Source organism: Hyperolius riggenbachi, chromosome 7, assembly GCF_040937935.1.
Source record: "Hyperolius riggenbachi isolate aHypRig1 chromosome 7, aHypRig1.pri, whole genome shotgun sequence".
Taxonomy (NCBI): Eukaryota; Metazoa; Chordata; class Amphibia; order Anura; family Hyperoliidae; genus Hyperolius; species Hyperolius riggenbachi.
In genome coordinates, this window is record NC_090652.1 from 53,576,586 (window position 1) to 53,603,387 (window position 26,802).

Consider the following 26,802-nt stretch of genomic DNA (forward strand, 5'->3'; position numbering starts at 1 on the left):
ATTAAAACATGCAGAGATAAAACACACACAACCATCTGGTAATACAGCTTAATTGGCTCCCCCCAGGGGTGTAGCTAGAAATGACTGGGCCCCATAAAAAAAATTATGGGCCCCCCATCCCCCCACCGACCTTCCAACCCCATGGACCTCGGACCTCCCACCCAAACATTTTGTGGGGAAATCTGATTTCCCCACAAAATGCAACCAGATTGTCGGCAGATTTCCCTACAATATGCAACCAGATTGTCGGCAGATTTCCCAACAAAATGCAACCAGATTGTCGGCAGATTTCCCAACAAAATGCAACCAGATTGTCGGCAGATTTCCACACAATATGCAACCAGATTGTCGGCAGATTTCCACACAATATGCAACCAGATTGTCGGCAGATTTCCACACAATATGCAACCAGATTGTCGGCAGATTTCCACACAATATGCAACCAGATTGTCGGCAGATTTCCACACAATATGCAACCAGATTGTCGGCAGAATTCCACACAATATGCAACCAGATTGTCGGCAGATTTCCCCACAAGATGCAACCAGATCATTGGCAGATTTCCCCACAAAATGCAACCAGATTGTCAGCAGATTTCCCTACAATATGCAACCAGATAGTCGGCAGATTTCCACACAATATGCAACCAGATTGTCGGCTGATTTCCCAACAAAATGCAACCAGATTGGCGGCAGATTTCCCCACAAAATGCAACCAGATTGTTGGCAGATTTCCCCACAAATAGAAATCAGATTGTTGCCAAATTTCCCCACAAAATGCAATCAGATTGTCGCCAAATTTCCCCACAAAATACAGTATATGTAGTTAGGTCTATAGTGTGCTAACATTAATTACCCTGGAGGGAGGGTGGTTGGGCAGGCTGGTACACTATTTGCGGTGCAGGCGGCACTGCACTGGGTAGGCAGTTAGGTAGCTGGGTGGGAGGGTAGGCAGATAGGTAGATGGGTGGGCAGTTAGGTAGCCGGGTGGCAAGTTAGGTAGAAGGGTGGGCAGTTAGGTAGCCGGGTGGGGAGTTAGGTAGCTGGGTGGCAGGGTGGGCAGGTAGGTAGCTGGGTGGGCAGTTAGGTAGCCAGGTGGGAGGGTGGGCAGTTAGGTAGTGGGCAGCTAGGTAGCCGAGTGGGAGAGTGGGCAGTTAGGTAGACGGGTGGGAGGGCGAGCAATTAGGTAAACGGGTGGGAGGGTGGCCAATTAGGTAGCCGGGTGGTAGGGTGGCCAGTTAGGTAGTGGGCAGTTAGGTAGCCGGGTGGGAGAGTGGGCAGTTAGGTAGCCGGGTGGGAGGGTGGCCAGTTAGGTAGTGAGCAGTTAGGTAGCCGGGTGGGAGGGTGGGCAGTTAGGTAGTGGGCAGTTAGGTAGCCGGGTGGGAGGGTGGTCAGTTAGGTAGCTGGGTGGGAGGGTAGTGGGCAGTTAGGTAGCCGGGTGGGAGGGTGGGCAGTTAGGTAGCCGGGTGGGCAGTTAGGTAAACGGGTGGGAGGGTGGGCAATTAGGTAGTGGGCAGTTAGGTAGCCTGGTGGGAGGGTGGCCAGTTAGGTAGTGGGCAGTTAGGTAGCCGGGTGGGAGGGTGGCCAGTTAGGTAGCCGGGTGGGAGGGTGGGCAGTTAGGTAGCCGGGTGGGAGAGTGGGCAGTTAGGTTAGGTAGCCGGGTGGGAGAGTGGGCAGTTAGGTAGCCGGGTGGGAGGGTGGGCAGTTAGGTAGCCGGGTGGGAGGGTGGGCAGTTAGGTAGCCTGGTGGGAGGGTGGCCAGTTAGGTAGTGGGCAGTTAGGTAGCCGGGTGGGAGGGTGGCCAGTTAGGTAGCCGGGTGGGAGGGTGGCCAGTTAGGTAGCCGGGTGGGAGGGGAGGTAGCCGTGTAGTAAGTGGGATAGGAGCCCAACTTCTATCCCCCCAGCCTCACCTGGGGTCCCCCCTCCTTCCATTAGCGGCGAGAGAGCGGCATATACAGGAAGCTCCGGCGCCAGTGGGGTAATCAGCCGCTAGAGGCTCAGCTGCTTCCCGGGCTACGGTGTCTTCTCTGTATTGCTGCTCGCAATAAACCAGGAAGTGGTGCGAGCAGCAATACAGAGGAGACAGCGTAGCCCGGTGGCAGCTGAACCTCTAGCGGCTGATTACCCCCGCTGGAGCTTTCTGTATATGCCGCACTCTCGACGCTGATTAAAGGAGGGGGGACCCCAGGTGAGGCATGAGGGTGGGGGGGTGGGGGGGGGCGCCAAGGTGAGGGAGGGGGGGGGGGCGCCAAGGTGAGGGAGGGAGGGGGGCCCCGCCCGACCGGACAGCCGGCAAAAAAAAAAAAAAAGCAAAAACAAAAAAAAAGTCCTCTCAGGCAGCTGCGGGCCCCCTGTGACATAGCGCTGCCGTGGGGCCCCGTAGCAATGCTATGGCTGCTATCCCCAATGCTACGCCACTGGCTCCCCCTAAAATTGGCCCTAGACTACAGTACTTACACTACATAATATAGATATATGGCAATGGTAGGGATTAGATTGTGAGCTCCTTTGAGGGACAGTTAGTTACAAGATATATATATACACTGTACAGCGCTGCGTAATATGTCGGTGCTATATAAATACTAAAATAATAATAATAATAATAATGTTTGTGGCAGTAATGTGACAAAATGTGGAAAACTTCAAGGGGGCCGAATACTTTTGCAACCCACTGTATCTGGACAAGTATACTCGTCCAGATTGGCTGAAGAGGTTAAGGTGGCCATACATCAGGCAACTTGGCTGCCGATCAAACATTTGATTTGATTATTATAAGCGCATAGGATGAAAATCGGTGCTGCCAAGTGCATGCCTGAGCGACAATGCAACCAATTTCAAGCCAAAATTAGTTGTGAGAATCAGTTGGGCATACTGCAAGATGTAGGACCGACTTGTTCAATCAGGTGTGTGGCAATATCGCCGAGCGATAGAAGACAATTGCCAAACGTGTTGAAACCCCCGCCTCTGTTCTCACAGTGTGTTAATGTGGATGTATGTGTGCATTTATACATTACCTGTCCTGTATCGCGGTGCCCCTCAGTCTTCCGAATCCACCGCTGTTCCATTAGCCCCATATACATGCTGCCCGCACTAAGCACCCCAGCTCACGTATGATGTCACACATGCACCATGCCGGCAGCGTATACAGGGCTAATGATGGGTGGATTCGGAAGATGGATGGGAACCATGACACAGGACTGGTAATGTATAACCCCACACATACATGCACATTTTACACACTAGGGCAAAGAGGTGAGGCAGCTGTGAAGAAACGCGGAAGAGCCGCCGCTGAAAGCCAGCGGGAGGCGGCTCTTTCCGCGCATGGCATGGCGGAACGCGCAAAAACCGCCGCGTCTGACGCGGCGGTTAGCGCGCATGGGCCTGTTGCGAACAGTCTGACCCAGCGCGGGGAGGCCGCCGCCGGTGCTGATGGCGGTGCGACCAACCCTGCGCACAGGTCAGCGAGCACATTACAAGACAGTACTGGTGTGGCTGGGACTGATAGTCCACCAAAGTTCAGAATGACGCGCGTGCGCGCAGAACGGCAGAACTTATATGGCAGTCAGAAAAGAGTCAGCTGACCAAGCCGGTCAGCTGACAACCCTGCTTCATTTCATTGGTCCAGCACTTAGGGAGGGGCTGAAGAGTGTTTTAGTATATATACTGCTGGCTGTTCAGTTGCTGGTTGTCTGGCGTTGCGATCACTATGTGGTAGCACTCAGATCTGAGTCAGATCCTAAAGTGTGCCGGGACCAGCTGGGGCTGTAATCCTACACTTAGCTAGATTCTGTTGATAGTTTAAAGTACTAGTTTGATTGTGATTATCTGTTATGACCTTTTGCTTGCCTGACTATTCTTCTGAACTCTGATCCTGTACCTCGCTATCTGATACTCTGTTGCCGAACCCCGGCTCGCCCTAAGACTCCGCATCGGCCTCCTGATTCTGTACCTCGATATTTCTGATACCCTGTTGCCGAACCCTGCTTGTTTATTAGACTCCGCATCTGTCTTCTGAATCTGTACTGTATCTGTCTGTGTGATTACGACCTGGTTTGTCCGACCTCGAGAACCGACCTTACTGTTAGAGGCGGTTCCCAGTCCTGGTAGTGACACTCCCTCCTGAGTGTCGCTCTCGGTTTGTCCTTCCTACCCTCTGCCTGTCTCCTCCCCTCGGGAGAGTGCAGGTCTTTGGAAGGAATTTGTGCAGTACTCCTTACTGCTCTGAGGCCTAGTCCTCTAAGTATTACGGTTGCACCCAAACACTTCTACTCTACTCAGGTGTCCAGAGGTTAGCTTATATATCTGATTATCGGTGATACTGCAGATCATCAATAATCTGGTATATATCTGTATTCCCAGTGATACTGCAGATCACCGGTAATCAGATCCTCTCTGTGTTAAACCGATCTTTACAGCAGCCCATGCGACCGACATGGCAGACTCAGCCGATCCCCAAGAGATTTCATGCTGAAATTGATCGGGAAATGGCCTGTGGTGTATGGGCAGCTGACAGACAGGTGCATACACACGTCAGATTTTTGCAAACGACCGGTCGATTGGACGTCAAATCGGGCGTGTGTACATTCGGTCATTGACCTGATTGGCGGATCTTTAAAATGCAATCTTATCAGGTGAATGACCGACTGTACACACGCCCAATTTGACGTCAAAACGACTGGTCATTCAAACGTCCAAACGACTGGTCGTTTGCAAAAATCCGACGTGTGTATGCACCTTAAGAGAGAGATTTGTCTCGTGGTGGAATCTGCACCTTTGGGTCTGTCTGCACCTTGGAACAATTACAGGCTGCCCCCCACTGCTCTTAAAGGTGCATACACACGCCAGATTTTTGCAAACGACCGGTCGTTTGGAGGTTTGAACGTCTGGTCGTTTGGACGTCAAATCGGGCATGTGTACAGTCGGTTGTTCACCTGATAAGACTGGATTTGAACTATCCACCAAGCGGATCGTTCAAATCCAGTCTTATCAGTAGAGTTGGGCCGAACCTCCGATTTTAGGTTCGCGAACTGGGTTCGCGAACTTTCGCGGAACGTTCGGTTCGCGTTAAAGTTCGCGAACCGCAATAGACTTCAATGGGGAGGCGAACTTTGGAGAAAAAAAATTATGCTGGCCACAAAAGTGATGGAAAAGATGTTTCAAGGGGTCTAACACCTGGAGGGGGGCATGGCGGAGTGGGATAGATGCCAAAAGTCCCCGGGAAAAATCTGGATTTGACGCAAAGCAGCGTTTTAAGGGCAGAAATCACATTGAATGCTAAATGACAGGCCTAAAGTGCTTTAAAACATCTTGCATGTGTATACATCAATCAGGTAGTGTAATTAAGGAACTGCTTCACACTGACACACCAAACTCACCGTGTAACGCACCGCAAACAGCTGTTTGTGTAGTGACGGCCGTGCTGGACTGGTGCGCACCATGGCGAGAGTGCAGGTTTTGGTGGCTTTACAGCCCATATGGTCGGCCTGGCTGATGTAGCTGAATGACAGAACAGTGACTGTCCAGCTGATCAAATTTGGTCTGACCACAATGAAGCAACGACCTTATTATCTTTTGTGTGCCCCCCGAGACACTCATCTAGGCGCCGGTCATTGCTTCATTGTGATACGCAAGCCCCTTCACCACGGCAAGGTAATGATCACGAAGGGGAATGGGCGCATGTACATGCCTTTTCTTTTGTTGTTGCAGCTGCCCGCAGTGCAGCCAGAAAAATTAGGCAGTCATGTACACGCACCCGAAAAATTATTGCAGCGGCCGCTGCTAGCAGCGGCCTAAAAAATTCAGCAATCCGCCTGGAGTCCCGGACCCTGTTGGTGGTGGCGGAGAAGGTAGTGAAGCGGCCTGCAGGCAGACATGCTGTGTGGAGGGACTGGGAGCGACTTAGTCTTCTTGGGGCAGGCCAGGCAGCCAGTCACACGGCGTGCAGGCAGAGATGCTGTGTGTGCGGGGACTGACTTAGTCTTGGGGCGGGCAGCAGCCCTCCGGGATCCATGCCTCATTCATTTTGATAAAGGTGAGGTACTTAACACTTTTGTGACTTAGGCGACTTCTCTTCTCTGTGACAATGCCTCCAGCTGCGCTGAAGGTCCTTTCTGACAGGACGCTTGCGGCAGGGCAGGAGAGAAGTTGGATGGCAAATTGGGACAGCTCTGGCCACAGGTCAAGCCTGCGCACCCAGTAGTTCAAGGGTTCCTCATCGCTGTTCACAGCAGTGTCTACATCCACACTTAAAGCCAGGTAGTCGGCTACCTGCCGTTCCAGGTGTTGGTGGAGGGTGGATCCGGAAGGGCTACGACGAGGCGTTGGACTAAAGAACGTCCGCATGTCCGACATCACCATGAGATCGCTGGAGCGTCCTGTCTTTGACAGCGTGGACACGGGAGGAGGATTAGTGGCAGTGGTACCTTGCTGGCGTTGTGCTGTCACATCACCCTTAAAGGCATTGTAAAGCATAGTTGACAGCTGGTTCTGCATGTGCTGCATCCTTTCCACCTTCAGGTGAGTTGGTAACAGGTCCGCCACTTTGTGCCTGTACCGAGGGTCTAGTAGTGTGGCCACCCAGTACAGCTCATTCCCCTTGAGGTTTTTTATACAAGAGTCCCTCAACAGGCAGGACAGCATAAAAGACGACATCTGCACAAAGTCGGATCCAGTACCCTCCATCTCCTCTTGCTCTTCCTCAGTGACGTCACGTAAGTCAACCTCCTCCCCCCAGCCGCGAACAATACCACGGGAAGGTTGAGCAGCACAAGCCCCCTGCGACGCCTGCTGCGGTTGTTCTCCTGCCGCTGTCCCCTCCTCCTCCTCCCCCAAAGAAACACCTTGCTCATCATCCTCTGAGTCTGACTCGTCTTCTGCACACGACCTCTCTTCTTCCTCTTCCTCCCCCCTCTGTGCTGCCGCAGGTGTTGAGGAAACAGCTGGGTCTGATGAAAATTGGTCCCATGCCTGTTCCTGCCGTAACGGTTCCTGGTCACGCTCATTCGCAGCTTCATCCGCCACTCTACGCACAGCACGCTCCAAGAAGTAAGCATAGGGAATTAAGTCGCTGATGGTGCCCTCACTGCGGCTCACCAGGTTGGTCACCTCCTCAAACGGCCGCATGAGCCTGCATGCATTTTTCATCAGTGTCCAGTTGTCGGGCCAGAACATCCCCATCTTCCCAGACTGTTTCGTTCTACTCCAGTTGTAGAGGTACTGGGTGACGGCTTTCTTCTGTTCTAGCAGGCGGGAGAACATGAGCAGGGTCGAATTCCAGCGAGTCGGGCTATCGCAAATGAGGCGTCTCACCGGCATGTTGTTTTTCCGCTGAATTTCTGCAAATCGTGCCATGGCTGTGTAAGACCGCCTCAAATGCCCACATAACTTCCTGGCCTGCTTCAGGACATCCGCTAAGCCAGGGTACTTTGACACAAATCTTTGAACAACTAGATTCATGACATGTGCCATGCAGGGTATGTGTGTCAGCTTCCCCATATGCAAAGCGGCAAGCAGATTGCTGTCGTTGTCGCACACCACGTTGCCTATCTCCAGGTGGTGCGGGGTCAGCCACTCATCCACCTGTTTCTTAAGAGCAGCCAGGAGAGCTGCTCCAGTGTGACTCTCCACTTTGAGACAAGCCATGTCTAAGATGGCGTGACACCGTCGTACCTGGCATGCAGCATAGGCCCTGCGGAGCTGGGGCTGTGTAGCTGGAGAGGAGAACTGCCACTCAGCCAAGGAGGAGGAGGACAGCGAAGAGCATGTAGCAGGAGGAGAGGAGGTGGCAGGAGGCCTGCCTGCAAGCCGTGGAGGTGTCACAATTTGCTCCGCTGCGCCCTGCTTGCCATCGTTCACCACCAGGTTCACCCAATGGGCTGTGTACGTAATGTAGCGGCCCTGCCCGTGCTTGGCAGACCAGGCATCCGTGGTCAGGTGTACCCTTGACCCAACGCTCTTCGCAAGAGATGACACCACTTGCCTCTCAACTTCACGGTGCAGTTGGGGTATGGCCTTTCTCGAAAAATAAGTGCGGCCTGGCATCTTCCACTGCGGTGTTCCGATGGCCACAAATTTACGGAAGGCCTCAGAGTCCACCAACCGGTATGGTAACAGCTGGCGAGCTAACAGTTCCGCCACGCCAGCTGTCAGACGCCAGGCAAGGGGGTGACTGGCCAAAAGTGGCTTCTTCCGCTTAAACATTTCCTTCACGGACACCTGACTGCTGCTGTGGGCAGAGGAGCAGGAACCGCTCAAGGGCAGAGGCGGAGTGGAGGAGGGTGCCTGTGAAGGTGCAAGGGAGAAAGCGGCATAAGCAGATGATGCACCTGAAGGAGGAAGAGGAGAAGGAGGGTGACTTTTCTTTTGTGTGCTGCTGCTGCTTTTGCTCAGGTGGCCATCCCATTGCTGTTTGTGCCTTTTCTGCAGGTGCCTTCGTAAGGCACTTGTCCCTACGTGAGTGTTGACCTTTCCACGGCTCAATTTTTGTTGGCAGAGCGAACAGATGGCTTTGGTCCGATCTGAGGCACACACATAAAAAAATTTCCACACCGCTGAGCCACCCTGGGATGTGGGACCTCAGCAGCTGATGCTGAAGGGCAAGTTGGCTGGCTGTACATAGGTGGCGATACATGGTGCCGGACACTGCTACCAGCTGTTTCTGATGAAGAGCTGCCCCAGCTTCTTTCAGCAACTTCTCTCCTCCTACTACTCTCTTACTCCCCCTCTGAACTGTCCCCCTCTTCATCTCTTCTATTGGGAACATACAGAGGATCCCTATCATCGTCATCATCGTAATCATCCTGCCCAGCTTCGCTTGCCTCAGAAAAATCCAAACGTGTAGGTCCTTAATCCTCCTTACACGTTACATCCATAGTGTTGCCGCGTAACGCAGACATATGAGCTGGTGAAAATTCATCTGGCTGTAACAACAATGGCTGTGCATCAGTGATTTCACCACCACTAAATAATTCTTGCGAAGTGTCAAATGCAGCGGAAGTGGTGCTAGTAGTAGCACTGGTGGCTGAGCAAGATGAGTTGTTCTGTGTCGCTAAATACTCAACCACGTCCTGACAATCTTGGTAGGTGATGGGACGTGCCTTCTTCCGAGCACTGTACTGTGGGCCAGGTCCACACGAAATTACATTTACACGACCTCGCGCAGACCTGCCGGGTGGCCTTCCTCTGCCTCTGGCACTACCTCTTCCTCTACCTGTTTTGTCCATATCGGGTATGCACGGAGTGGTATATCACACTGCGTGCACTCACGTAGGTAGGTGGGTTCACTTAACTGCACAGGTATGCGCACTGATGCGGTGGGTTCACTGAACAGTACAGGTATACAGTGGCGGGTTCAATCACTGAACACAACAGGTATGCAGTGGCGGGTTCACTGAACAGGTATGCAGTGGCGGGTTCACTGAACAGGTATACAGTGGCGGGTCCACTGAACAGAACAGGTATACAGTGGCGGGTTCACAGAACAGGTATACAGTGGCGGGTCCACTGAACAGAACAGGTATACAGTGGCGGGTTCACAGAACAGGTATGCAGTGGCAGGTTCACTGAACACAACAGGTATGCAGTGGCGTGATCACTAAACAGGTATACAGTGGCGGGTCCACTGAACAGAACAGGTATACAGTGGCGGGTTCACAGAACAGGTATACAGTGGCGGGTCCACTGAACAGAACAGGTATACAGTGGCGGGTTCACAGAACAGGTATGCAGTGGCAGGTTCACTGAACACAACAGGTATGCAGTGGCGTGTTCACTAAACAGGTATACAGTGGCGGGTCCACTGAACAGAACAGGTATACAGTGGCGGGTTCACAGAACAGGTATACAGTGGTGGGTCCACTGAACAGAACAGGTATACAGTGGCGGGTTCACAGAACAGGTATGCAGTGGCAGGTTCACTGAACACAACAGGTATGCAGTGGCGTGTTCACTAAACAGGTATACAGTGGCGGGTCCACTGAACAGAACAGGTATACAGTGGCGGGTTCACAGAACAGGTATGCAGTGGCAGGTTCACTGAACACAACAGGTATGCAGTGGCGTGTTCACTAAACAGGTATACAGTGGCGGGTCCACTGAACAGAACAGGTACACAGTGGCGGGTTCACAGAACAGGTATACAGTGGCGGGTCCACTGAACAGAACAGGTATACAGTGGCGGGTTCACAGAACAGGTATGCAGTGGCAGGTTCACTGAACACAACAGGTATGCAGTGGCGTGTTCACTAAACAGGTATACAGTGGCGGGTCCACTGAACAGAACAGGTATACAGTGGCGGGTTCACAGAACAGGTATACAGTGGCGGGTCCACTGAACAGAACAGGTATACAGTGGCGGGTTCACAGAACAGGTATGCAGTGGCAGGTTCACTGAACAGGTATACAGTGGCGGGTCCACTGAACAGAACAGGTATACAGTGGCGGGTTCACAGAACAGGTATGCAGTGGCAGGATCACTGAACAGGTATGCAGTGGCAGGATCACTGAACAGGTATGCAGTGGCAGGATCACTGAACAGGTATGCAGTGGCAGGATCACTGAACAGGTATGCAGTGGCAGGATCACTGAACAGGTATGCAGTGGGCTCACTGAACAGAACAGGTATGCAGTGGCAGGATCACAGAACAGGTATGCAGTGGCAGGATCACTGAACAGGTATGCAGTGGCAGGATCACTGAACAGGTATGCAGTGGCAGGATCACTGAACAGGTATGCACTGGCAAGATCACTGAACAGGTATGCAGTGGCAGGATCACTGAACAGGTATGCAGTGGCAGGATCACTGAACAGGTATGCACTGGCAGGATCACTGAACAGGTATGCAGTGGCAGGATCACTGAACAGGTATGCAGTGGCAGGATCACAGAACAGGTATGCAGTGGCAGGATCACAGTACAGGTATGCAGTGGGCTGAGGGCTCACTGAACAGAACAGGTATGCAGCCAGGAAAAGCAAAACCTAACTAATCTTTCACAGTGGCTGGATAGTGTACTGGTTAAGGCCTCTGCCTTTGACATGGGAGACCAGGGTTCGAATCCTGGCTAGGTCAAGTACCTATTCAGTAAGGAGTTCAAGGCAAGACTCCCTAACACTGCAGGGTGGCCTCTTGAGCGTGTCCCTGTGGCTGCAGCTCTTGAGCGCTTTGAGTCCGACAGGAGAAAATGTTTGGATTATTATTATTATAGAGACAGACAGCAGCTCGCCCTACTCTCTCTAATGCAGGCACACGAGTGGCCGTAATGGCCGCCGCTGCCTGCCTTATATAAGGGGGGGGGGGTGGGGCTCCAGGGGCTAGTGTAGCCTAATTGGCTACACTGGGCCTGCTGACTGTGATGTAGAGGGTCAAAGTTGACCCTCAGGTGCATTATGGGGCGAACCGAACTTCCGCAAAATGTTCGCGTGCGGCACCCGCACGCGAACCACCTAAGTTCGCGCAAACCACGTTCGCCGGCGAACCGTTTGGCCCAACTCTACTTATCAGATGAATTACCCGCTTTGACGTCCAAACGACCAGACGTTTGTAAAAATCTGGCATGTGTATGCACATTAAGAATCACAGATTGCATAGCATGGACTGATTTGATTATTTTAGTGTTTGAACAGTGGACATATGGGGCTTGATTCACAAAACGGTGCTAACTGTTAGCACGGCTGTTAGCACTGCTTTTCGTGTTAAAACACATGTTTTCGCATGGAAAACGTGTTTCGTGCAAATTTTTCACGTGAAAACGGATTGTTAGTGTGCAAAAAATTTGCATTAACGCTCAAACGCAAATTTGTGCGCGTGATAACCATTATCACACAAAGTTTCGTGTGAAGCACTTTTCACAGCGTGCTAACAGTTAGCACCATTTTGTGAATCAAGCCCATGGTGTATGAGTGCCCCCTTCTATTGTATTTAAAAGATGCCTGTTTCACATGGTTGTCAGAAAGCAACAGCAGCCGTGGCTTATTTAGCTAATGTTAAATCCTTTTTACGCTGCAGAGCAGAAAAGCATTTGGCAGCCTTCTGCGGTGGTTCCAGTCATTTGTTCATAATATACGCTTTTGATTCCAGCAAGGGGATGAAGAACCGTCAAACATAGCCAATCCTGGACACTGCAGGTAGCATCCAGCAAAAGACAAGATGATAGATCCACTGCACTATATACGGGAATAATGGGAAACACCAGTACCATCTTTAGAAACAACTGCTTCCATTCATGTGAATGGAAGCGGTTGTTGATCCCTTTAAGTGTCGCTTTCATCACCTGACAGAAAAAACATATTTAGATATTGAAAGGGTATAGGCGCTCCTCCACTGTATGTATGTTATTTACAGAACTGTTAGGGGATCCTTATACAGAATGGGGTATCTTCTCCCCTAGAAATATGTGCGATTGTCTGTACAGCGCTCAGACCCCACAGTCACAGGAAAAAAAGTTCAATTAATAACAGTTCCACTGCCTGCAGCAATACACTCCACTGTCTGATTATAATATACACTCTCACCAGCGTTTAGTGGCTGATTTTATCATAGATCAACAGTATTCACTTTATGAGATAGATGTTCCCTCTTGTCGTCTTCCTTTGTCCTTTGTTGGCACTTGGGGAAAGCACAAACAACCAAACATAGCGTAATCAAGTTTTTAAAAGTTACATCTCCAATACCAGTCACCAGCTGTGTGCTCAGTGCTTTGAATAGATAAAATACAGGCTCACCAGATAGAGTGGCTGATTCCACCACAGATCAGCATATCAGGCTTAGAAAGAGTCTTAATACTCTGCTGAACACCCGTCTAGCTTCCACTTGTTCCTCAGGGTAGAAAATAGTAATGCAACATAGAGTAAACCTGTATAGATCTTATATTTCTTATTTCTTATACATGTGCAAACGTGTGTGCACCCCTGCACCTGACACTGTGCATATCATGCAGCCAGCTTGCAAAAACCAACTGTGCCTCCACACCACCAGGTGTTTCACAATTCCTTCACCATGCTCTTCACCAAGTAAAATAGAAACAATGCAGGCTCACCAGATTAATATACTGACCATTCAGGGACCAGCAAACAGCGCTTGCCGCTTAGGTAAGACTGATAGACTTCTATCAGCAGGCTGATGGATACCTACACAAACTGACAGTCGGCTTCCATAGCGTAATTCCGCATTTATTGAAATAAAACAACTTAAAATTGCACTCACATATTATAAAATCAGATGTGCATATAAAACTCCCATAGGACATCCTCACCGCCGCTTTACCAGCGTCTCCTTGTCTGCCGCCTTAGGCCACGCCCTATCGGTTTCGTCACTATGACCCATCAGGAGCTCGTTGGCCGGCGGTAGACTGAGACGCTATGAGCTGCGCTGTATGCAAATTACTTCCAGAAGCGGCTCCAAGTCTTGCGGTGTCCCCCTTAGACAGGAAATAGAAAGAGTTAAGCAGAAAGACAGAGATCTTCTTATTAGGGATAATCAGAAAATGCAAGAAAGTGGTCAATATGAATTTGCAATATGTCTGGATTATAACACACAACACAAGGAGGTAGAGAATGTCATCAGAAGGTATTGGGGATTACTATGCAAGGACCCCGTTCTGAAAACTAAGATCAGCAAAGTCTTAACAAAAAACAATTTCCACTTCTCATGCGGATGCAAATTTTGCATGCGGTTGTATGAGAATTTTCATGCGAATTTGCATATGATTTGCATGGATGACTATATATGCAAATTTAACCATGGCAGTGCCTGAATGCTTTTCCATTGTTTCTATGCAAAATTGTATGCGAATTTGAATGAAAATTCACATACAAAAAAAGCATGCAAATTTCCTATTAAATACATTGTATGCGAATCGCATAGCGGTATGCGGTATGCAAATACTGAGGGCTCTGCCGTGCAGATTTTTTCTGCACAGAAAAGCGCTCAGAAATCCTGACAAGTGGAAACAGGCCCATCCACTTGTATTGTCTATGGGAATCTGCATGCAGGAAACGCATGCAGATTAGCTCTAGTGGAAACGGGCCCTCAATCCTATGTTAGCAACCAGCTTCCTAGCTATCTCACCTATTCCAACCATTTTGTATAGGTCCCATTGTCAGGAACCGGCCCGCGGCACGCCTGCATATACGGTTCCCGACTGCGGGTTTGACCAGATCAAGCGGGGAGCAGCCTTATTTAAGCTACAAACAATGCTGTGACCCCCCCCCCCAGAACACTTCTCACCGCCACCACTAGCGGTTCGCTAGACACTTCCACTCTGCTGTCGAGTCCTCAGCGCGCAATCCGCGTTTTCGTATTCGGGTCAGCTTTGCGCTTAGGCCGAATACGGGAACGCCACGCACGCACACACACACACAGTTGCAATCTTACACTGTAGTGAAGCAAAACCACTAACAGTCGTTCCGAACGATACTGTTAGCCACTGTGCTGTCGCTACTCGCACTGGCGTTTTTGTACGTTGGGTCAGCTGCGCGCTTTAACGCCCCACACACAATGCAATTACAATTTCATATGGTAGTGTTGCTCAAGCATACAATTAGGCATGGATTTATACACACTTCAATCTCTTCTAGGCTATGAGTGTTAGTTTAGCACAGCAGAAGTCAAGCTTATTAAATAACGATTTAATATTCCATAAAAAAAAAATGGAACAATGCAGAACTTGATATATGCAAAAGATGTACAAAAACAAAGTAAAAAAGTTACAAAGATAAAAGTTACAAAAATACACACACGGATATTTGCGTAAAAATAAACGGGGGAAAAAGACCGTTACCAGCTTAGGTTAGAACGTTGTTTGACGGAAGGACGCCGTTTCGACCAGGAGTCGCGATCATCCCTAGCTAAAGCGCTACCTCCAAGAGAAGATTCTTTCTAGGCATCTGGCTCTGCTTTTTATACTGTGAGATACGCCTGGAGGCTGCAACTTCCTTGGGGAGGGGAGGAACTAGTTTTTAATTAAATCTCAGACATAATTCCATTTCCAGGTAAAAGTCTATACATCAAACGATTGTGAAGTAAGGCTTTCCAACTCCAGGTGAAAACTTGATTAAGGCTTCCTCCCATTCTTTCCTAGCATCAAAGCTTTCCTGTCTCAGCCCTTAAAGTCTGCAGAGTTTTCCAACCCCCTTCCAATAGATGTAATTTACATGGTATAAATGCACCTCCACCAATAATTCAATTTCCACAGGTAGAAAATGGTATCAAAAGGACATCACCCCTTCACCCATTTCCAGTAGGCTGTCAAGTACATTTCAAACATTCCTGTGTTAGTCTCCAGTCTCTGGTAGTCTTGCTTTGTGTATTGAGACAATGGGCCATCTCCTGAGTTCAAAAAGCCAGGCAGATAATCCCATTAGCAGGGAACCACTCTCAGAGGAACTGCATACAGAAACTCAAAGTACTTTAAATGGCCAAGACAATCACCCATTTCCTTGCCCCAAGCAACTCAAGGCAACAGCTCCCTTTTAGAAGACCTACACGGAACACAGGCAGAAAAATGAAAGAATATGTTCCTGTATTCCTAACATCATCAGCACCCCAATATATCACCACACCTCCCCTCTTTAGAATGGGGCAAGGCAGATGATCTTCCCAGATTATCCTGCCAGCGCCTACATTGTTGGTTCTGCTTGACGGGACAGCCCATCAGCATTCCCATGATTGCTCCCTTTCCTGTGTTGAATAGTGAAGCTACAGTGGTGTGAAAAACTATTTGCCCCTTCCTGATTTCTTATTCTTTTGCATGTTTGTCACACTTAAATGTTTATGCTCATCAAAAACCGTTAACTATTAGTCAAAGATAACATAATGGAACACAAAATGCAATTTTAAATGATGATTTTTATTATTTAGTGAGAAAAAAAACTCCAAATCTACATGGCCCTGTGTGAAAAAGTGATTGCCCCCCTTGTTAAAAAATAACTTAACTGTGGTTTATCACACCTGAGTTCAATTTCTGTAGTCACCCCCAGGCCTGATTAGTGCCACACCTGTTTCAATCAAGAAATCACTTAAATAGGAGCTATCTGACACAGAGAAGTAGACCAAAAGCACCTCAAAAGCTAGACATCATACCAAGATCCAAAGAAATTCAGGAACAAATGAGAACAAAAGTAATTGAGCTCTATCAGTCTGGTAAAGGTTATCAAGCCATTTCTAAAGCTTTGGGACTCCAGCGAACCACAGCGAGCCATTATCCACAAATGGCAAAAACATGGAACAGTGATGAACCTTCCCAGGAGTGGCCGGCCGACCAAAATTACCCCAAGAGCGCAGAGAAAACTCATCCGAGAGGCCACAAAAGACCCCAGGACAACATCTAAAGAACTGCAGGCTTCACTTGCCTCAATTAAGGTCAGTGTTCATGACTCCACCATAAGAGAGAGACTGGGCAAAAACGGCCTGCATGGCAGATATCCAAGGCGCAAACCAATTTTAAGCAAAAAGAACATTAAGACTTGTCTCAATTTTGCTAAAAAACATCTCAATGATTGCCAAGACTTTGGGAAAAATACCTTGTGGACCGACGAGACAAAAGTTGAACTTTTTGGAAGGTGCGTGTCCCGTTACATCTGGCATAGAAGTAACACAGCATTTCAGCAAAAGAACATCATACCAACAGTAAAATATGGTGGTGGTAGTGTGATGGGCTGGGGTTGTTTTGCTGCTTCAGGACCTGGAAGGCTTGCTGTGATAGATGGAACCATGAATTCTACTGTCTACCTAAATATCCTGAAGGAGAATGTCTGGCCATCTGTTCATCAACTCAAGCTGAAGCGATCTTGGGTGCTGCAGCAGGACAATGACCCAAAACACACCAGCAAATCCACCTCTGAATGGCTGAAGAAAAACAAAATGGAGACTTTGGAGTGGCCTAGTCAAAGTCCTGACCTGAATCCTATTGAGATGTTGTGGCATGACCCTAAAAAGGTGGTTCATGCTAGAAAACCCTCAAATAAAGCTGAATTACAACAATTCTGCAAAGATGAGTGGGCCAAAATTCCTCCAGAGCGCTGTAAAATACTCGTTGCAAGTTATCGCAAACGCTTGATTGCAGTTATTGCTGCTAAGGGTGGCCCAACCAGTTATTAGGTTCAGGGGGCAATTTCTTTTTCACACAGGGCCATGTAGGTTTTGAGTTTTTTTTTCTCACTAAATAATAAAAACCATCATTTAAAACTGCATTTTGTGTTAAATGTATGTTATCTTTGACTAATAGTTAACGGTTTTTGATGAGCAGAAACATTTAAGTGTGACAAACATGCAAAAGAATATGAAATCAGGAAGGGGGCAAATAGTTTTTCACACCACGGTATATTGTTGGAGAACTAAGCTCCATCTCAGCAATTTGCCATTGTCACCAGAAACCTGATGTAACCAACTAAGAGGGTTTTGGTCGGTTACGACTGTGAATACGCGACCGTAGATATAGTGCTGCAGCTTTTGTAGGGCCCATACAATTGCCAAGCACTCCTTCTCTATGGTGGCGTAAGCTACCTCCCAGGGGTAGCAGCTTCCGACTTAAATACAGAATCGGATGTTCTTCCCCAGTTTGGTTTACCTGGCTTAACACAGCACCTAGGCCAAAGGCTGAGGCGTCCGTCTGGACTACAAACCGTCGGCTGAAGTCTGGTGCTTGCAACACGGGAGGGCTGGCTAGGGCCCTCTTCAGAGCTGTGAATGACTGTTCGCATTTTGGCGTCCAGAGAATCTGCTTGGGCAGCTTCTTTTTGGTGAGATCTGTCAATGGCTTGGCGAGGGCACTGTAGTTGGGGACAAACTTTCTATAGTACCCAGCAGTCTGGACTGAATCTGCTTCTTCGTGTGGGGGGTGGGCCAGGACACAATGGCATCTACCTTCCCAGTATCTGGACGAAGCCCCCCCCCCCCACCACATGTCCCAGGTACTGTACCTGTTTCATGCCTATCTGACACTTGCTAGGCTTGACTGTTAGTCCTGCTGCAGTGATGGGCCCCAAAACCTGTGTCAGCTGCGCTAAGTGGTCGTTCAAGTTGGCGCTAAACATGGCGATGACATCTAGGTAGGCGACAGCGCAGTGTTCCAAACCTTCCAGGAGACCATTTACAACCCTTTGGAAGGTGGCCGGGGCGTTTTTCATTCCGAAAGGCATTACATTAAATTCAAACAGACCTGAGGGGGTGATAAAGGCAGACCTCTCCCGTGCCTCGGCTGTTAGAGGGACCTGCCAGTATCCCCGACTCAAATCCACGATTGTTAGATATTGCGCGCCAGCTAGCTTATCTAACAATTCATCGACCCTCGGCATTGGTTAAGCCTCTGACGCAGTTATCAAATTTAGTTTTCGATAATCTACACAGAACCGAGTGCTCTGGTCCCGTTTGGGTACTAGCACTACAGGTGATGCCCATGCGCTGTGCGACAGTTGGATCACCCCTAGTGACAGCATTACCTCAATCTCCTTGCTGATGTGGGCCTGAACCTCAGGGGAGACTCTATATGCTGACTGTCTAACCGGCTTGTTATTTCCGGTGTCAACATGGTGTACAGCCAGGCTGGTCAGACCAGGGCGGGCTGTAAAGGTACCACGGTAAAGGGTCAGCACATCAGATAGCCCAGCCTGCTGCTCTGCTGTCAACTCCGGATTGATCTGCACCTCGGTAACAGAGTCGGTTTCCTGGGTGGAGGCCAGGATGTCAACCAGGGCCTCTGCTTCACCGTCCGGTAGCAAACTGCAGACAGGGAGAGCGCCAGCGGTTCTATCATGATGTTCCTTTAACATATTGACATGGTACGTTTTCAGCTGCTTACCTCGGTCATCCAGCGTGACCACATAGGTCACATCACTAATCTTCCTATGTATGGTATAGGGCCCATCCCAAGCGGCCTGCAGCTTATTCTGTCGCATCGGGTTTAGGACCCATACCTTGCGACCTACCTCATAAACTCTCTTCCTAGCCCCGTGGTCATACCACTGCTTCTGGGTGGCCTGGGCTTGAGTAAGATTCTCTCGCACTAACTCCACCAGGGTGTCCATCTTTTCCCGGAACTTTAGAACGTACTCCACTATGGAGACCCCGAGACCCATATCCTGCCCCTCCCAGACCTCTCAAATGAGATTGAGGGGTCCACGTACCCTCCTCCCATATAAGAGCTCAAAGGGCGAGAACCCGGTGGATGCCTGGGGCACCTCACGATAAGCAAACAGTAAGTGGGGCAGGTATCGCTCCCAGTCTCTAGCTTGCGATTCAACAAACACCCTTAGCATCTGTTTCAGAGTACCATTGAATCGCTCACATAACCCATTTGTCTGGGGGTGGTAAGGGCTGGCCATGATGTGTTCTACCTGCACGGGGCTTGGAGTAGGCTCATACCGGGCCACTAACCGTCCCAGGTCAGTACCCAACAAAACGTTTGTGGGGATGGCATCCATTACCCCCACTTCTTTCATTCCGCTGCCGGCCCCCCAATCCAGGTGGACCAAGGAGGTGGGTATGGCGGGGGTGACACCCCCAACTCCTTTGACAGCCATAGTCTTGCCAGGAATGTACTCCTCGGGGTTCACAAGCTGGGGGTGCACTCGAGTCACCTCTGCTCCAGTGTCTCTCAGACCGGTGGTAACTGTATCCCCAACCGTGACAGGTTGCAGATTCTCTGCATAGCTACCTGCATTCCTGGTGGCACACAATGCATTCCAGGCCCCGCCAGAGTTTGGGGCTTCCTTCTTCTTTTCTGGGCACGTAGCACTGATGTGACCAGGTTTGTTACAGGCAAAACATCTCCGAGTGTCAACGGTGGCGGTTCTACCTCCAGGCGGCTACGGGACTTGGCTTCGCTGGGTGCTCAGAGGAGAAGGTCTCGTAGTCTTTTCTCCCTTCCAGCTGGGCGCCGTAGTCCTCCGAAAGTCAGATGCTCGATTGGACGTGTAGGCATCAGCAACTTTTGCGGCCTCATCCACGGTCTTCGGCTCTCGGTCCCGTACAAACTGCCGGACCTCAACAGGACAAGTGTGGAGGAACTGGTCTTTTATTATCAGTTCCTGCAGGGCATCAAAGGTTTCAACAGCCAGTCCTTTTACCCACTGCTGGAAGGCAGTGCGCAGGTTGCACGCATGATCCAGGTAATTGTCATTAGGACCTCGCTGCACTGTCCTGAAACGTTTTCGATACACCTCTGGCGTGAGGTGGTATCGCACAATGATGGCTTTCTTAATCGCCTCAAAGTCTGTTTCATCCTCCTGGGGGAGACTCTCAAAGGCCTTCAGGGCCTTGCCTTTCAGCCCTGGTGTGAGGTATCTTGCCCACTGCTCACGGGTAGAGTTGGGCCGAACGGTTCGCCGGCGAACGTGGTTCGCGCGAACTTAGGTGGTTCGCGTGCGGGTGCCGCACGCGAACGTTTTGCGGAAGAAGTTCGGTTCGCCCCATAATGCACCTGAGGGTCAACTTTGACCCTCTACATCACAGTCAGCAGGCCCAGTGTAGCCAATTAGGCTACACTAGCCCCTGGAGCCCCACCCCCCCTTATATAAGGCAGGCAGCGGCGGCCGTTATGGCCACTCGTGTGCCTGCATTAGTGAGAGTAGGGCGAGCTGCTGCAGTCTCTCATAGGGAAAGATTAGTTAGGCTTAACTTCTTCCTGGCTGCATACCTGTTCTGTTCAGTGAGCCCTCAGCCCACTGCATACCTGTACTGTGATCCTGCCACTGCATACCTGTTCAGTTATCCTGCCAGTGCATACCTGTTCATTGATCCTGCCACTGCATACCTGTTCAGTGATCCTGCCAGTGCATACCTGTTCATTGATCCAGCCACTGCATACCTGTTCAGTGATCCTGCCAGTGCATACCTGTTCATTGATCCTGCCACTGCATACCTGTTCATTGATCCTGCCACTGCATACCTGTTCAGTGATCCTGCCAGTGCATACCTGTTCATTGATCCTGCCACTGCATACCTGTTCAGTGATCCTGCCAGTGCATACCTGTTCATTGATCCTGCCACTGCATACCTGTTCAGTGATCCTGCCAGTGCATACCTGTTCAGTGATCCTGCCACTGCATACCTGTTCATTGATCCTGCCACTGCATACCTGTTCAGTGATCCTGCCACTGCATACCTGTTCAGTGATCCTGCCACTGCATACCTGTTCATTGATCCTGCCACTGCATACCTGTTCATTGATCCTGCCACTGCATACCTGTTCAGTGATCCTGCCACTGCATACCTGTTCAGTGATCCTGCCAGTGCATACCTGTTCATTGATCCTGCCACTGCATACCTGTTCAGTGATCCTGCCAGTGCATACCTGTTCAGTGATCCTGCCACTGCATACCTGTTCAGTGAACCTGCCACTGCATACCTGTTCTGTGAACCCGCCACTGCATACCTGTTCTGTTCAGTGAACAGTTTGGTGTGTCAGTGTGAAGCAGTACCTTAATTACACTACCTGATTGATGTATACACATGCAAGATGTTTTAAAGCACTTTAGGCCTGTCATTTAGCATTCAATGTGATTTCTGCCCTTATTACGCTGCTTTGCGTCAAATCCAGATTTTTCCCGGGGACTTTTGGCATCTATCCCACTCCGCCATGCCCCCCTCCAGGTGTTAGACCCCTTGAAACATCTTTTCCATCACTTTTGTGGCCAGCATAAATTTTTTTTTTTCAAAGTTCGCATCCCCATTGAAGTCTATTGCGGTTCGCGAACTTTAACGCGAACCGAACGTTCCGCGAAAGTTCGCGAACCCGGTTCGCGAACCTAAAATCGGAGGTTCGGCCCAACTCTACTCACGGGGCACCCCATACTGCCGACAAGTCCTTTCAAACCCCTGTAGGAAAGTGTCTATGTCAGAGTCCTTGTCCATAGCGGGGAACTTATCCAGGGGGATTATGTGGACTCGCTCACCTTCGCGTTCTGCGGGTCCAGCAGATTGGTAGTAGATCAGTGTGTAGCAAGCACCCACGGTGGGAAGTAGATGTGCTGTGACTTGTAGTGCCTCTGCACACTTCGACACCTCAACGTCTTCTCCACAGTCAAGTCAGCACCATCAAGATTATTCAAGCTCTTTTATTGATAAAAGGTAGCATAACAAGCATAACAGCGACAGCAGCGCTGTTTCGGTCAGAGACCTTTCTCAAGCTGTATCAAGCAGTGTTATACTTAATTGTACCCACAATGTGTTTAAATAAATTTATTTAAACACATTGTGGGTACAATTAAGTATAACACTGCTTGATACAGCTTGAGAAAGGTCTCTGACCGAAACAGCGCTGCTGTCGCTGTTATGCTTGTTATGCTACCTTTTATCAATAAAAGAGCTTGACTAATCTTGATGGTGCTGACTTGACTGTGGTCTGTGGAGAAGGTCCAGCAGATCGGTTCTGCTGCTGAAGTTTAGCCAGCTCCAGCTGGCTTCGCTGTGCAACTTGTTCCCTATGGGCTTGTCGTATTTCCCTCTCTGCTTGCCGATGTTCCATAATCAGCTTTAGGCGCAGTTCGGGCTCAGCCGAACCTAGTAGCTGTAAGTCGGCTTCCAGAGATGTCATCTCCGTGTTCGGTGGATCATCCAGGACATCATCTCCACTCGCATCCTGTGGCGGAAGCGATTCCTCCTCTGGCGTGTCGTGAGCTGCATCCGCTGACGTTGAAGCACGGGCTTGCTCTGCCTCATCATACTCCTCGAGGGCACGAACCAACTGCTCCTTCGTCTCGCCGCTCACCGTCTCGATGCCTCTGTGCTCACACAAGTTGAGTAGCATCTCTTTGTTTTGCCTTGCATAGCTGGATGCTTTCTGAGCCATCGTATTGCAAAATAAAAAGAAAAAAGGGGGGAAGGGAAAGCAAAATACCAAGTGTGTATCCTTGAACAAAAAAAAAACATATATAGATTCTGCACTGAGTAGACTTCTGTAGGCTAGTTGCTTCTAGCAAGCTTCCAGCCTTTAGTACTCAGAATAGCGAGCTAAACTGCGTACTAATGTACTAAACGATCCCACCACTGCCAGCCAATTATGACAGGAACCGGCCCGCGGCACGCCTGCGTATACGGTTCCCGACTGCGGGTTTGACCAGATCGCTTAGGCCGAATACGGGAACGCCACGCACCCACACACACATACACACAGTTGCAATCTTACACTGTAGTGAAGCAAACCCACTAACAGTCGTTCCGAACGATACTGTTAGCCACTCTGCTGTCGCTACTCGCACTGGCGTTTTCGTACGTTGGGTCAGCTGCGCGCTTTAGGCCAACGTATGACAAACGCCCCACACACAATGCAATTACAATTTCATATGGTAGTGTTGCTCAAGCATACAATTAGGCATGGACTTATACACACTTCAATCTCTTCTAGGCTATGAGTAAAAAAGTTACAAAGATAAAAGTTACAAAAATACACACACGGATATTCGCGTAAAAATAAACGGGGGAAAAAAGAACGTTACCAGCTTAGGTTAGAACGTTGTCTGACGGGAGGACGCCGTTTCGACCAGGAGTCGCGATCATCCCTAGCTAAAGCGCTACCTCCAAGAGAAGATTCTTTCTAGGCATCTGGCTCTGCTTTTTATACTGTGAGATACGCCTGGAGGCTGCAACTTCCTTGGGGAGGGGAGGAACTAGTTTTTAATTAAATCTCAGACATAATTCCATTTCCAGGTAAAAGTCTATACATCAAAAGATTGTGAAGTAAGGCTTTCCAACTCCAGGTGAAAACTTGATTAAGGCTTCCTCCCATTCTTTCCTAGCATCAAAGCTTTCCTGTCTCAGCCCTTAAAGTCTGCAGAGTTTTCCAACCCCCTTCCAATAGATGTAATTTACAGGGTATAGTTTGCACCTCCACCAATAATTCAATTTCCACAGGTAGAAAATGGTATCAAAAGGACTTCACCCCTTCACCCATTTCCAGTAGGCTGTCAAGTACATTTCAAACATTCCTGTGTTAGTCTCCAGTCTCTGGTAGTCTTGCTTTGTGTATTGAGACAATGGGCTGTCTCCTGAGTTCAAAAAGCCAGGCAGATAATCCCATTAGCAGGGAACCACTCTCAGAGGAACTGCATACAGAAACTCAAAGTACTTCATATGGCCAAGACAATCACCCATTTCCTTGCCCCAAGCAACTCAAGGCAACAGCTCCCTTCTAGCAGACCTACACGGAACACAGGCAGAAAAATGAAAGAATATGTTCCTGTATTCCTAACATCATCAGCACCCCAATATATCACCACACCCATAGCCTACACAACACCTCTGCGGCGCCAAAACCACCGCCATGGAACCACCCGCCAGGTCCCAAAGCTTACGCGACACCTCCTGCGGTGCCAAAACCACCGCCTTGGGACCACCCGCCAGGTCCCAAAGCTTACGCGACACCTCCTGCATCACCAAAACCATCACCCTGGAATCACCGCCAGGTCCAATAGCTTACGCTACACCTCCTGCGGTGCAAAACCACCGCCATGGAACCACCGCTAGGTCCCATAGCTTAAGTGACACCACTTGCGGCACCAAAATGACCATCATGGGACCACCGCTAGGTCCCATGGCTTAAGTGACACCTCCTGCGGCGCCAAAATGACCGCCATGGGACAACCGCTAGGTTCCATGGCGTAAGCAACACCTCCTGCCGCAAAAAAAAAAATTAAATTTTTTTAAAAATGACCGGGGGAACAGCCACTAGGTCCCATGGGCTACCATTTAGCATAAACAAGGTTTCATTTGCAATTACTTTAATTTTTCTGCTGAAATTAAATCCGCAAAATTCCGCGGAAATGTAATGGCGATGGAATTTAGTGCTGGTGGAATTCCGGAATTCCGGCGGAACGGAATTAGCTCTTTCCTGTCATCCCTAGGGAACATCTATTTCATAAAGTGAATACTGTTGATCTGTGATAAAATCAGCCACTAAACGCTGGTGAGAGTGTATATTATAATCAGACAGTGGAGTGTATTGCTGCAGACAGTGGAACTGTTATCAATTGAACTTTTTTCCTGTGATTGTGGGGTCTGAGCACTGTACGGACAATCGCACAGAAAAACACATTTACTGATCCGAAGCCCCATGTGTGAAAAATGTCACAGTTCTTATTCTATTGTTTACAGATACTGTATACTTTAAATGTTTGCAGAACGCACAACTGTTGTTGAGGATGGTATTATTTTCCTGAAGGAAATGTAAACACTTAAACCCATTTAGTAATTGGGATGCTTTATTTATTTTTTTTTCTTATTCATAAACATGCCAGCTCACTCCACCCCCCCCCCCCCCATCTTATTGTTTGTTTTGTCTTTCTTTGTGGCAGAAGAAAGGAAGCAACAAACATGTGGTTGGGATCTTCTCCAGATCAGACAGATCAGATTACTCCTGGCTGCAGAGGCTGCTCTCATCAGAACATTTCAGAGACCACATCCAGGATGTCAGAGGGTGTTACATCTCCAACAAAGGAGGCCAACAGTTCATAAATGATGTGTCTCAGTGCACTCTCGGCATCCTCTATCACACTAAGACCAGAGGGACTATCAATGTCACTGATGTCACCAACTCCCTATATGATGAAGAGCTGGACACTCTGAAAAACATGCTGGGTAAGACAGCACACAACAAAGATGGAAAGCTGAAACATTATTTATACTGTATACACAAAATATTTGACAAATGTCTTCACCAAAGCTGACTATACTTGGCATATTAAATTAGTGGGTTTTGTCAGATAAGATAAGGTTAATGTGTCAGCACAATTAGAAACAGAGTCAGAACAGCAGGACCGTGCACTCACATGGACACACACACTTTTCAGGCCAGGTGCACACATGGCAGAAATGCTGGCGGAGCGTAAAATGGAACTCTGTGAGCTGCAGGAAAAAATGCATGTAAAAAATATGTATGCGTTTTCCATGCATATTTACAGTAAGCATTCTGCAAATGATTGCAGTGTTGTTGTATAATATGCACGCTGGCTGCCAAAACTAACACAATGAAAGTCTATGGGAATGCATATGTGTTGCGTTTTTTATGCATTTTCTGCTGCGTTTTTAATTATAAACTAAAGACCTTTTTCTGCTTCCTGTTATCTTCCTAATGATATGCATATATTTTAAAGTAAAAACGCATACAAAACGCATATGCATTTTCAATTAGCCAACTGCAAATGAGTAAAAATGCACGCAATATGCATGAAAAACACACCAAAAACACAATATAAAAACACAAATGCACCTGCGGAAAGTGCCAGAACAAAAAAACACTATGTCATATATGAACCAAGCCTAAGACTATTAGGGTGATGTCTATTTTTTGGGATTTAGTCAACAGCACCAGGTTGTCTTTTGATGTTCAGCAAACCAGCATTGTAAAATGTACTATGAATGACTGTCCTCAAGCAGAAGTTTAACACAGCAGCATAGCGGAAAATCATTCTGCACCACTATTCAACTTATATAGTACAAAAGAAAGAAGTACTGTGCACAGGTAAGGCTAATCCACTGAGGGAGTGCAACTTGCCAATAGTAAGGTAGTAGATCCAACTGTTAGCTAAGAGCGGCCATGCACATCCCTTTAAAATATCACTTTTATTCAAAAAGTATTAAAAGGCATACATCACGTTTTCAGCAAATAATGGAGAGAGGTACAGGCAGCATAGGGAGGTCAAAAGAAGTTTTGCGCCGTTAAGTGTAGTTGCACATCATTCTGCACCACTATTCAACTTATATGCTGTTTGCCCATCTTTCTCCCCATTCCCTTACCATGCTCAGGTGTCAAAACCAGTGCTGTTCATCAGGATTCTAGATATCCGGGTAACCCGGATATCCAAACTTTTTTCAGCTA

At 48.8% G+C, this 26,802-nt stretch overlaps 1 protein-coding gene across 1 annotated transcript in view; it reads left to right on the forward strand.

Moving 5' to 3' along the window:
• Positions 1-26,802, forward strand: part of LOC137525520 (uncharacterized) — a 177,603-nt gene that overhangs the window by 53,776 nt on the left and 97,025 nt on the right. Inside the window, exon 5 of the mRNA XM_068246642.1 lies at positions 25,280-25,562. Within this exon, the coding sequence (XP_068102743.1) occupies positions 25,280-25,562 (283 nt within the window). The remainder of the gene's footprint in view (positions 1-25,279; positions 25,563-26,802) is intronic.